This window comes from Gymnodraco acuticeps, unplaced genomic scaffold (assembly GCF_902827175.1).
Source record: "Gymnodraco acuticeps unplaced genomic scaffold, fGymAcu1.1, whole genome shotgun sequence".
Lineage (NCBI taxonomy): Eukaryota > Metazoa > Chordata > Actinopteri > Perciformes > Bathydraconidae > Gymnodraco > Gymnodraco acuticeps.
In genome coordinates, this window is record NW_022992351.1 from 9,752,940 (window position 1) to 9,766,374 (window position 13,435).

The following is a 13,435-nucleotide window of genomic DNA, read 5'->3' on the forward strand; positions in this document are numbered from 1 at the left end:
AAAGTTGTTATTAATCAACAAGAATACAGTTTGAAAGGAGAGTGATTTGTAAAATATCCATAAAGAAAAAGTAAATCTGCTTACAGTTCCGTTTTATATGGGTGTTGAGAGATGTTTCCATAGATCTCTTCATTTTGCTCTCAAAGTGCACCAGATTGATGCTTTCAACTTCAATATTTAAAAAAAATCTTCCCGGGGGAAAATGCCCCCCGGACCCCCCCCCCCTAGAGGAGGTTATGCCCCCCCCCACTTAAATCATGTTCACATGGATAGGAAACTAAATAAATTTGCACACAATTTGTGTCCATATCTTTCTGTTTGGTGGTCATGCCACAACCGTGCACGTGCATGCATACGCGAGTCATGGCAAGATATCTGGACTAAGAGGTTACTTTTTCTTTGCACAGCATGAAAGAATGTGCTGTGATTTTTAAGCAGAGGTCAATAATTTGTACGGCCCTCGGAGGATGTTGAAAAAATTGAAATGGCCCTTGAGAGGAAAAAGGTTCCCCACCCCTGCTTTAGGCTTTAGTAAATGCTGATAAAGCGAAATCTGATTATTTTAAATTTTGAGCTTTCTCCAACCTGGTTTGCCTTTATTTTCACTTATCATCACAATAAAAAGCACAGGTGTTACTAATATCATTAACGATGGCTCTTTATGCATGCCAATATTTCATAATTTACACCTGTGCTTCTTCTACTGTGACGTCTAAGAAATGAGGTAGTTGATATGTTTCCTAATTGATTGCCCTAATTAAGGAGTTATAGAATAATGGTGGTTGGAAATATTATGGACCACGTTATAACCCTCTCATGCTGGATACATTTCGTTGTCACTTTTCATATCGGCTTGTGCTTCGTAACAGAAAACGGTTAACTGCCTATTTATCTAGAGCAGGGGTAGCCAACACGGTGCCCGCGGGCACTCAGTCGCCCGCAGGGGCAACGTGAGTCGCCCGCCGGGCATGTTCTAAAAATAGCTCGCCAAGCAAATCCAAAATGTATAAAATACACAAAACAAAAAAGGAAATGTAATTAAAAGAATCTACCCTATGCATAAACGACACGTAAATCATAGCGAACTCTATCTACTTACTACAACTCTATATCTAACGCCCCTCCTCCCCCACCCCCACAATGAATATCGACCAATCACGTTCTTGCTTGATTTGCGGGACCAGCGTTGCAGTCGGGAAGAAAAGCAATGTGGCACCTCCCCGCTGATTTTCCTTCTGGCAGAATCTACACAACACATCAGCCCCATTGAACAGCCTATCATGCCAGCCTATACAGCACATGAGGGGCAGAGTTTTACTCTGTGTGTTGTAACTTGCATATATATTTATTCCACTTGACGCACACACACGCATGGCGTAATCTCCACTGGGGACAGGGGGGGGGACATGTCCCCCCACTTTACAAATATGTTTATTATTTTTTTAACGCAAGCCGTCCTCGCCACGGAGGAGCACACAGTCTCTGTGAGCGAGTGATACAGAGGGAGAGAGAGAGAGAGAGCGAGAGAGCTAGGGAGAGCACACTTTTATCTATGTAATATAGATAAAGTAAGAAATCATTCCAATGTGTACTAGGACAGTACAAAAAACAGTTTAAAGGGGAATGATTAGTAAAATATGCATAAATAAAAAGAAAGAATGCTAACTACTAGGTAACATAAGATAAGAATAAACAAGTTTAAATGATGTGTTATTGGTTGTGATGATATTCTAAAGATGATTGGAGTATTGAAAAGTATACATCTTCCTTTCATCTGAGAGTTGAGAGCTGTATCCATAAATTCATTTTGTGCTCAAAGTGCACCAGATTGATGCATTTCACTTCAACATTTTAAAAAACATCTTCCCGGGGGTGCATGCCCCCGGACCCCCCTAGAGGAGATGAGGACCCCCATAGAGGATGTGAGGACCCCCCTAGAGGATGTGAGGCCCCCCTAGAGGATGTGAGGCCCACCCCCCAATAAAGCAGGTTAAAATAATTAAATTGCATACATTTTCTTTTAGTAAACACTGAAAACGGGTCCCACAGACCCAAACAGCACACAAAGATTAAAGGTAAGCATATAATAATGTTAAAATGTGATAAATATATACACTGCAAAAAACAAAAAAAAGAGGAGTAAAAGTAGCCCCCGACTTGTTTTATTTTTTGAAAGTAGCCCTCATCCTAAAAAATGTTGGTGACCCCTGGTCTAGAGTTACCAGTTCCTGGAAACACACTTTGGTGTTTAATATAAACATATGTTTTTGAATGCTGGGCACAATGCAGATTCAATCATATTCACACAATTATTTTGGAGTGGATGCATAAAGTATTAAGAACGTTTCTATATTTTACTTTTTGTGAACTGACCCCAAAACATGTTATCTAATCTGTGTCATGTGAATAATGAAATTCTCCTCATACTAATGTTCCACTATCTTATTTAATAGTGACATTCAAAATATTATCATGTCTTTTATCCCCTTGGATGATATATTATCTTCATATTTCAGGAAAAAGAACGACATACTGCACTATGATTAGATAAGTGTACAATATTGTGCGTGTTCCTACTTATTACTGGCTAGCAGGACGTTTGTCCTTCCTCATATTACATGCAGATTTCATGAATTATGTAATTCATAGACAGCCTGTTCTTTGACCGATTGTCCACTTCACACTTCAGGTGATAGCAGTGTAAGCAATGTATTAAAAATCTCCATATTTGGTCGTAGCCTTTAATTAAAGATAAGTAATTAGGTTTTGATGTATGCATGTGTGTGTGAGTACACTTGTATTACTGACGTGTTCAAGTCCGCACATTTTCACAGGTCTCACTTTTAAATGGCAATGTTTTGGTTACTTTAAGGTTAGGGTTTTAATTGAAGGTCACTTTAGAGCTAACAGGATTAGGAGACAATTACCAGGTCTTCCTGAGCACAGTAATACAAGAGTATATATGCATGTGTGTGTTTAATTTGTCCATCTGTTTACCCCCAGCCAAGCCGAGAGCAGCTGATCGAACACTACCTCAACAGTACCCAGCTGGAATCCGCCTTGGACACGACCTTCATGGGGTGAGGCGAGGACATTGAACCCTGCTTTCTTTGTCTTGTGACAATAACACCCTTCAACAAAGCCATTTAGTCTGGAAGACAACCAATAAGGCATTCAAGGTCACACGCATTTGAAGACAATGCAGGTGGCGGCCCGTGTGAGGAGGAAAACATATTTCGAAATACTCCTTTCTTTCCTTTTTCCTTTAAAAAAAAAAAATATATATCAACCCCCAAGGGATGCTTCACCTCAGGGTCTGAGTTAGTGTTTTTTCCCTTTGATCAGGATTTGCACATACGCATTTAACTGAGACACATTTTACACTGACATTGTCTCAAGTGAATTAGACCACATTTATATTGAAGATAAATCAATGTTTGAAGGTTTTGTTTTGTAAACTATTTCAAATGTTTTTGTGTCCAGTAAATGTGAGTCCATCTCCCCCTTGGATGACCTGGCCTTCGACATGTACCAGGACCCAGAGGTCGCCCACATCATCAGACTCCTGGACCAGAAGAAGCAGGACATGGTCCGGCAGGAGAAATACGAGCAGGCCAAGAATCTGAAGCAGGCCATCGCAGACCTGCAAAAGGTACTACTGCTGCTGGGATGTAGACACATGTGGCTACAACACATTGACACCAAATATTTGCTTACATGGTGGGCAGTATGCTCTACAAATAACAGGATGTATTCCGTCTTAATGAGTTACTAAATGTCTGCAAAAGAACAATTCATATTTAAGCCCATTGGTTAAAACATTGATTCTTGCTATGTACTCAACACACAGACATGGTGTCAATTCCTATCATGTATTTTTGATCAACAAAGCAAATAAGCTTATTTCACAGAATGTAAAAACTGTTCATTTAAAACCCTTCTGTTAAAGATTTGGCACAAAGCTTAATTTTCACTTATCACTTATAATTATTTTTCTGGACTGTAAGCATGATGTCATAGCAACATCTTAAGGTTGGACTTTAGTAATGAGCTATGCCAGTTGTATTGTGTTATGGCGCCCTTGTTTCAGTACAAACACATACTTTGTGAACACACAACCAAAACATTTACTTAATATCCCTGGTTACTCAAAATACTTTTCCAGAAAAAGTCAGTTGACTTTTGCAAGAATTTCTTGGAAAATAATAGTTAAAACAGAATATGATTCAACATAAAATACATCATCATTTCATTTAACATTATAGATTTTTTATAGAATATACTATCCAACAGTATGGAACATAGTGGACATAAACACCAACCATACTAGCTTCAGGATTGTGTACATTAAAAAAATATATATCTTAATCCAATCTAATATTAAACAGATAAACACTGAAGGGGGTCCTGTGGCATTATGAACTCTATTATCATAAATCAAGTTCATTTAGCTGATTGCTTGTATTTTTCTGAATCAAGAACTCCTACTTCTATTTTGGAATTGCTGCTTTAACATAACTATCTAAAAAAACTCCCTTCACCGCTGTTCTTTTACACCATGTTATCTCTATTTGCTTTTGGCAGATTGTTTTACTCTTTAGACAAAGAAGACATTTAGTGTGTAAGGAAATATTTTGGTTTCAGATATCTTCATCCGCTCACTTCGACTGATACTCATTCCTCTCTTGCAAATCTCAACTTTGCGAGGCTTGTATTTCTTTTTACAGATATCCAGTGTGATTTCACCACTGTTTGTAACAGTAGTGGTTAAACATTGTTCAGATTCCTGTCACCGACCTCCTTTGTATAGAGCGTTACCATGTTGACCATGAATTCTTAATAAGCCCAACAGCTGCAGTGACCGTCCTCGACTAGCGTATCTCCAACTCCCAACCACCAGCCTTTCTGTAACTAGATAACACACACACACTGGCACCTTGTTAGCATGGCATATTAACATTTCACTCAAGGCAGTTGCCAAGGTAGTCATGCTGAAAATCCCTTGTCATCGCACCATCAGGATTTCATGGGATGGTTTTTGTCGTCACATGATATCTTCGTGTTTATCGCGCCGTTACATTTATTTTCAATAACTACCGTCCAAGATGTTAGCATGGTTTTTGTCGTTACATGATATCGAAATAAACACATGACGGAAAGAAGATTAGACAAAAAAAGGCGGAGAACTGGTCTGGTGTGTTTTTTCTATCTTATTCGGCCAACGTTTCTTAAATATAAACTGTAGAAACAGTTGCCGTGGTATTGCATTGCTTGGTGTGATTCAACTGAGTAAGGAATCAGAGCGTGTTGATGTTCAGATCGTTTGCAGCTTGTAAATCTGAATGATTCACCATGTGGCACTCTTACTGTCTAGTTTCCACCGGGTCCGTCTGCGCCGTGTTACGGCAGCGCCGCGGTTTTGGTCCGATGTCCTCTAGCGTCATAACCCACCGGGCGCGTTTCAGAAGCATTTCAGAAGCGGAGCATCTTGCCTGCCGGCTCGCAGTTTTTGTTGATTTGGGCGTATTTCCTGGACAGCCTACTTTGTACAGACAAAGTTAATAATAATAATAATATTGCAGTTATAAACGTCGCGTAAAAATAGGATTCATCCTAATTTTAGAGTTGCCCTGTGCCGAGACGCTTCTGGGACGCTTCTGAGCCGTAACGCGCCGCGTGTGGTGGAATAGCACCAATTGACTAGAGTGGCTGCGATCTTTACGAATGCAGCGGCGCAGCCGTAACGCGACGCAGACGGACCCGGTGGAAACTGGGGGTTACTGTTACGCGGCACAAGGGCTGAATTCTGGAAAGTTAAAATGTGAGTCTTATTCCTGTAGTTTTAACTCTGTTTGTATTGGTTACAATGAGCCTGTCCTTACCAAAGGAATGCTTTAATTGACTCACACTAGGGGTGTAACGGTTCACAGATGTCACGGTTCGGTTCATACCTCGATTTGGGGGTCACGGTTCGGTACGGGTTAGGTACAACAAGGAAAAGCAAAAAAAAGTCCCAAATGCATAATTGTTTTTGCTGTTATTTATTTTTAACAGTAGTGCAAGTTTTGGTATGAAAATAAGGAACTCTAACATGTTGAATCATTAACTGTATTACACAGTTAAAAACAAACCACAAACAGTAACACACACACTCAGATGGCCATATTATTTATAATGGCTGATGTCAAACAAAAAGGTTAAATAAGCTGTACAACTAAAAAGAATGTCTTGAAAATATTAAAAATAAACAATAAGAAAGTGTTTCAATCACAATCAATAAAAGGCAATACAGAACTGTATAACATCTCCTGATGTCAAAATATAAACTAAATACAATGATAAATATAAAACAAAATAAAATCTGTAGCCTACCTTTAGGAGCAATGTCTAACTGTGTAATTAACTTGTGAGTGTGTGAGGCCATTATGCCTAGATCAGTGGTTCTCAAACTTTTTCCGTCAGGCCCCCCCTTTGGAGAAAAAAAAAAGTCGGGCCCCCCTCAACACAAATAGTCAGGCTCAGTGGCGGCGCCAAAGATTTATTTTGGGGGTGCTGTGGGGTAGCTTGACGTTTCATAGAGGGTGCTCAAACATTTAGGGTTTCCCATTAATGTACCGGGCGCTACAGTGGAATGTTCTTCTGCAACACTCCCCACGCAAATACACAATGTACCCGCAACTGTTACAATGAAGGCTCAATAATCAGCTCACGGCATATAGGTGTAAGCAGGGGTAAAGTGCTATTTTTATAGGTGGTGTGTGGACCTCACATAGGGGGGTCCGGGGGCAAGCTCCCCCGGGAAGATTTATTTTTAAATATTGAAGTTAAAAGCATCAATCTGGTGCACTTTGAGAGCAAAATGAAGAGATCTACAGTATGGATACATCTCTCAACACAGAACTGTAAACAGATTTACTATTTCTTTATGGATATTTTACAAATCACTCCCCTTTTAAACGTTATACATTTTTTAATGTCATGTAGTATTTCATAATTGTTTTTAATTTATTTATATTAATGGTGACCAAAACGTTTGAGACCCACTGAGATACACTGAGAGAGTCCTTTAGCTCACTGAGTCTCTCAGTCTGACAGGAGAGGACTCTCCTCCACTTTGTTGTTGAAAAAACTCCTTATATCCGTTAGCGTAGCTCGCTAGCACCAGAAGCTAACAACAACGATCTCCGGTACCGGTGCGCTCTCTCTCTCTCTCGCTCACGCACACACACAAAATGGCTCGTTCCACTCACACACAGAGCTGAGCTTTAATGAAACACAGACACCCAGACGTAATAGTACTGTACTGTATCATATTATTTTCGAATCAATCATTTTTCAAAATATGATTTTTTTTAATTTAAAATCTTTTTAATTATTTTTTTTTAATAACCATTTTTTCTCCTGGTCTCTCGCGCCACCCCTGTCATGCCTCTCGCATGACAGGGGTCCTCTCGCGCCCCCCACTTTGAGAACCACTGGCCTAGATAAAGGTACTCAAGCTTTACTCTATTTTCAAGTTTTTCTTCAAAAATATGAGTTTGTCTACGTTGTCAGTAGTGAGGGCAGATCTGTTGGCGGTAACTATGTCACCTGCCGTCGAGAAAACCCTCTAGCTGGGGACTGAGACTGACTCGGATGTGATTGAGCATGTTTGACGTGTTACCACTAGCATACCGCACCGCTGTAGAACAACGCCAACACACCGTCCTCGTCCGATCCACAACTCGCACCCCATCATTGCTGTAGTCCACAGGGAACCCGAAATGTTCCCACACACCTGATTTAAAAGAAGCAGGTGGGTCTTCTAGCTCCTGTGTGTTGTGTGAACTTGCCGTAGCAACTAACTTTTCTTCTTCATGTATTGTGTTCGTTTTGTTGTGTTTTGTTCTTGTTCTTCATTTGTTATTTACGGGCGGCTGGTTTTTAGGCGCAATACCGCCCCCTGGATTATATATAGTATAATACTGCCCTGAGTGACAGACTTTTTTCCCACTCGTAAAAAAAGGCGCATTCGCCGTGTGACTGCATGTGCCGAACCGTGCCGTCCGAACCGTGCCGTCCGAACCGTGACGGTACGGGACGAATACGGATACCGTTACACCCCTAACTCACACACATGAACACAGTCACAGAAGGACTTTCCGGCTGTCAGCTGTTTACTCGCCTCATTTATCTGAGTCAGCTTCTCGAGTCGTATCTGGCCGTGCAACACTTATACTGTATGCCGAAGCAGTCGCGGACTGGCCATCGGGACGTACCGAAGTGGGCCGGTCTGGCCTCTCCGATCGACCCACCTTGGTACCGGCAGAGGCGGACTGGCCATCTGAAGTTGCTTTGACAGGCGACAGAGGTCCACCGTTTCTCCGCAGCGAGGCTCCCCCCGTTGACAGTTCACTGTCTAGCACCCACGGGAAGTGGCACTGTACCTTAACAATATAAAAGCTTGTATTTGCGTGCATTTCTTGTTCGGAAAGTGGCAATGTACTGAGAGTGGAGGTGTCCTCGAATCTGGTGACCGTCAGGGGAGTCTCAAAAACCCACACACGAATGCACAGCGATCCGTGCACAGAAAGCGGGTTGTGTTTGCAGGATCAGAGGTTTTAAACGGAAAACAAATATGTGAGGATCAAAAATACATATGTAAAACTTTTTTCTGTATTTGGATTTTATTAACATGTATATGAACCGGAAAACATTTGTGTGTGCATTGAAAAACACAAGTGTGGATCCGGAAATACAAGTGTGAATCCTTTTGCGGATCATGAAATACAAGTGTGAATCCTTCTGTGTGCATGTGTGTATTATGAGACTGTTCTGAGCCCATAGAAAGTTGGCAAGTAAACTGGAATGGGTGTTAGAAACTCACACCTCATGCAATAATTTTTTCTTTAAAATACATGTGACTAACTTGGTTTCTTTCAAACTGTCTGACCTTGTGACTGTTCGTGTTTATCGCGCCGTTACATTTATTTTCAATAACTACCATCCAAGATGTTAGCATGGTTTTTGTCGTTACATGATATCTAAAGAAACACTTGACGGAAAGAAGAGTAGACAAAAGGCGGAGAACTGGTCTGGTGTGTTTTTTCTATCTTATTTGGCCAACGTCACTTAAATATAAACTGTAGAAACAGTTTCCGTGGTATTGCATTGCTTGGCTTGGTGACTGTTCGTGTTTATCGCACCGTTAAATTTATTTTCAATAACTACCGTCCAAGATCTTAGCAATTAACCAGAAGTACAATCTTCGTCTTAACAAAAATAATCATTAGAAATAAGATCAACATTGTAATGTTTTTAATCACAAACTGCCATAAATCCATCAACCATGAGACCATGAGCAGTCTCAACAGGCCTGCTCTCATATTTACCTGTTTAAATCTAGCACTAGGCACAAAGGCAATTTTTTGTAGTGGCCAAACGGTGGTACTAAAACTTCTCGGTCAAAATACTTTATTCAGTTGGGAATGTGAGGTCTGTCATTTTTTGCGAGAGACTCAGAGCAACTTTTCCAGATTGTAATTCTTAATGATTCACCATGTGGCACTCTTACAGTTACGTTGCATAAGGGCTGAATTTCTGGAAAATTAAAATGTGAGTCTTATTCCTATAGTTTTAACTCTGTTTGTATCAATGAGCCTGTCCTTACCAAAGGAATGCTTAAGTGACTCACACACATGAACACCGTCACATCAGAACAATGAGGTCCAATTATTTGTTTAATATTCTCAATCTCATAATCTCAGAGGTTAAACTGAAAGAGAGAGCATATATACAATTCCTTATAATACCGGAAAACTGTCCCTAGCTACAGAAAGCACAGTTCGTTGAACCAGGAAGTTGGCATGTAAACTGGAATGGGTGTGAGAAACTCACACCTCATGCAATAATTTTTTCTTTAAAATAAATGTGACTAACTTGGTTTCTTTCAAACAGTCTGACCTTGTGACTGTTCGTGTTTATCGCACCGTTACATTTATTTTCAATAACTACCGTCCAAGATCTTAGCAATTAACCTATGAGTTCAATCTGCCTGCCTGCGATCTGCGATCTACGGAGGCCTGCTCCCACCTGTAGAATACGGCTGTACTGGAGAGGTTTTTACCCCGGAGTCGTCGCGGAGAGACGGAGTGGATCCACACTTCGGGCTTGGCCTGCTTCCACCGGGCGTGTGCTGCTGTGCGGAGGAGGATTTTACCACCGCTGGGGCCTGCTTTCCACCTGTCCTGGTTCTGCTGTTGCAGAGGCCTGCTTTCACCCCGGGGATACCACGGAGGGACCGGAGCACTTCCACGCTGCTGTTTTCGCCTGTCTTTTGCTGCTGTGCTGATTTTGCTCCAGGATCATCGCGGATACTGTGTGCTGGTCTGGGAAAATGGCCCATATCGGGATTCTGCTGTGCCTGTTAACTGTTTTGGACTACGAGAAGATCTCTAGTCATTCTGAGGAGACTACTGGATTCAGGTCTGTTCTGCCACCCGCAGTGGGCATCCCCTGCAAAGGTTCGGATGTGTTGCTCAAACAATTACCGGTTGCCTTGTCACAGTCAATCTGCTCGACAAAATATGTTTGTCTTTTTTATTTTCCTGCGATGATGGTTCTTCAGGACTGCTTCTTAAGCTCTAATCACACTCTCGCAGACTTTTCCGGTGTTTCTAAATTAGATGACAATATATTTGTGTCGTTTAAGAGGAAAATATGCCTGTTTTTGTTGTTGTTATTACTGTCAGGAAATGTACAACCTAACCCTGGTCCGCCCAGTAGTAGTAGTCAGATCGCTACTCCTGCTGATTTTAAAGCTAGGTCTGGGTTGGGTTTCATCCACTTGAATGTGCGCAGTCTGTTAGGTAAACTAGATTTTGTCCGTATCTGGGCAAAATCGACTGACGCTGACGTCATTGTCTTATCAGAAACATGGCTAAATAAATCTATTTTGGCCTCTGACATTGCCTTAAATGGTTTTAATGTGTATCGTACCGACCGGCCTAATAAAGGTGGTGGCGTTGCCATTTATGTTAAGAATAAGTTCAGTGTAACCACATTAGTTTCCAAATCGATCAGTAAGCAATTTGAATTTTTAGCCATAAATATAGAAGTGGCAAAGGGGCAACAGGTCATGGTGGTGAGTTGTTACAGACCCCCCTCAGCTGTCAAAGACTCCTTGTCTTCACTAGAAAATCTTTTATCACAACTAGACTACAAGGAAATAGTGCTACTTGGAGATTTTAACTGGGACTGGTTAACTGCAGTGTCAGAGGATTTTAAAAACCTTTGCATCTCTTTGAATGTTACTCAGATTGTTGACAGTCCTACTCGCCCAAATATTAAGTCCCCTAATAAATCCTCCCTAATTGATCTCATTCTAACTAATGTTCCCCATAAATATTCATCTGTGGGAGTATTTGCAAATGATATGAGCGATCACTGTGTTGTAGCCACAATTAGGGACACTAAGGTCCAAAAGGTTAAACCTCGCATTATCATTAAGAGAGACAAAAAACATTTTGTTGAGCAGGGTTTTGTGCATGATCTGTTTGATTTTGATTGGGGTAAAATCGATCTGTGTGCTGATGTGGAAACCGCATGGTCTTATTTTTATCTTGGTTTTATGGAGATCATTGATAGACATGCACCCCTGCGTAAATTTAGAGTAAAGGGACGAGACAATCCTTGGTTTTCTGCTGAACTGTCCAGTCTCCTTCATGAGAGAAACAAGGCCTGGGCAAAGCCTAGGCAATCAGGCTCAGAGGTAGAATGGCTGCGTTTTAGGCAGCTAAGGAATAGCTTCACTTCAAATGTCAAAAGTGCAAAGTCGAAGTACTATTTGTCAGTTACCACAGATAACCTAAATAATCCTAGGACATTTTGGAAAGCAATAAAATCGATATCCACCGGTGAGATCCGTAATGAGCTACCTCCTTGCCTTACCACAGCATCTGTCTCTATATCGGACAGGGCTACTATGCTAAATTGTTTTAATGAGCATTTTGTGTCCTGCGGTTCTATGTTTGATTCTGTTTCTAACTCTGCTTCTGTGAACACCCCAATCCGTGACTCTGAACAATGTGGTCTGGAAAACCCTTTCAGTTTTACTCCTTTTACTGTCAATGTTGTTCATGAAGCCTTATCTAAGCTAGATCCTAAGAAACCGGCCGGCCCGGACAACGTAGAACCTTTCTTTTTAAAGATAGCTGCAGATTTTATTGCTCTTCCTCTCACTACTCTTTTTAACCTCTCCCTCAGCACAAACACAATTCCAAAAGTATGGAAGTCAGCTTATGTCCTGCCTTTGCTAAAAGGAGGGGAGGCAACTATTTTAAATAACTATAGGCCAATCTCTAAATTGTCAGTTCTGGCGAAGGTGCTCGAACGCCTAGTGAGTGAACAGGTAAAGGAGTTTTTATGTAAAAATTATATCCTGTCTAAACATCAGTCAGGCTTCAGAAAGCAACATAGCACCATCACTGCCACAATGAAAGTGGTGAATGACATTACGAGTATTTTAGATAATAAGCAGAGTTGTGCAGCTCTATTTATTGACCTTTCCAAAGCGTTTGATACCGTCGATCATCGCATCTTAAAGCAAAGGCTACTCAGTATCGGCATATCCAGCCATGCAGTGGGTTGGTTTGTGAACTACCTCTCTGAAAGGTCCCAATGTGTTCACTTTGATGGGCTGTCTTCTGAGTGGTTAAACATTGCTAATGGTGTTCCTCAAGGTTCTGTTTTAGGTCCACTTTTATTCTCCATATATATCAACAGTTTAGGTGAAAATGTGGATGAAGCTACTTTACATTTTTATGCTGATGATACCGTGATGTACTGTGCAGGTCCCTCCATTAAGGAGGCTGGTGTTAAATTACAGGCTGTTTTTAACATTATTCAAACTCAGCTTGCTGAACTTAAGCTTATTTTAAATGTTGATAAAACCAAGGTAATGCTATTTTCAAAAGCTAAAAAGACACCAGAGCCTGTTTTGGATATTGTTACTATGCAAGGACAAGTACTTGAAGTGGTTACCAGTTATAAATACCTGGGTATCTGGCTTGATGATTGTCTTACTTTTAAACTTCATGTCAATAACCTGCTTAAAAAGCTGAGGGTTAGACTAGGTTTCTTTTTCAGAAACAAGTCCTGTTTCTCGCTTGAGGCCAGGAAAAGGCTAGTCACTGTGACCTTTTTACCTGTGCTGGACTATGGTGATTTGATCTATATGAATGCACCTGCCTATTGCCTGAACAAGTTAGATGCTGCCTATCACAGCGCATTGAGATTTGTCACAAATTGTAAAGCACTTACTCATCACTGTACCCCGTATGCCAAGGCAGGTTTGCCATCACTTACTGTAAAGAGGCTCAGTCATTGGTACACGTTTATTTATAAAGCTTTGTTGGGTAACTCCCATATTATATCTGCTCTCTGATAACACAGAGAG

General features: G+C 40.9%; 1 protein-coding gene across 2 annotated transcripts in view; it reads left to right on the forward strand.

Annotated features, from left to right (window-relative positions):
- cep104 (centrosomal protein 104) overlaps positions 1-13,435 on the forward strand; it is a 66,775-nt gene that overhangs the window by 7,644 nt on the left and 45,696 nt on the right. For both annotated transcript variants that reach the window (XM_034208992.1, XM_034208990.1), the window contains 2 exons: positions 3,004-3,080; positions 3,484-3,652. In XM_034208992.1, coding sequence (XP_034064883.1) covers positions 3,004-3,080; positions 3,484-3,652 — 246 coding nt within the window. The remainder of the gene's footprint in view (positions 1-3,003; positions 3,081-3,483; positions 3,653-13,435) is intronic.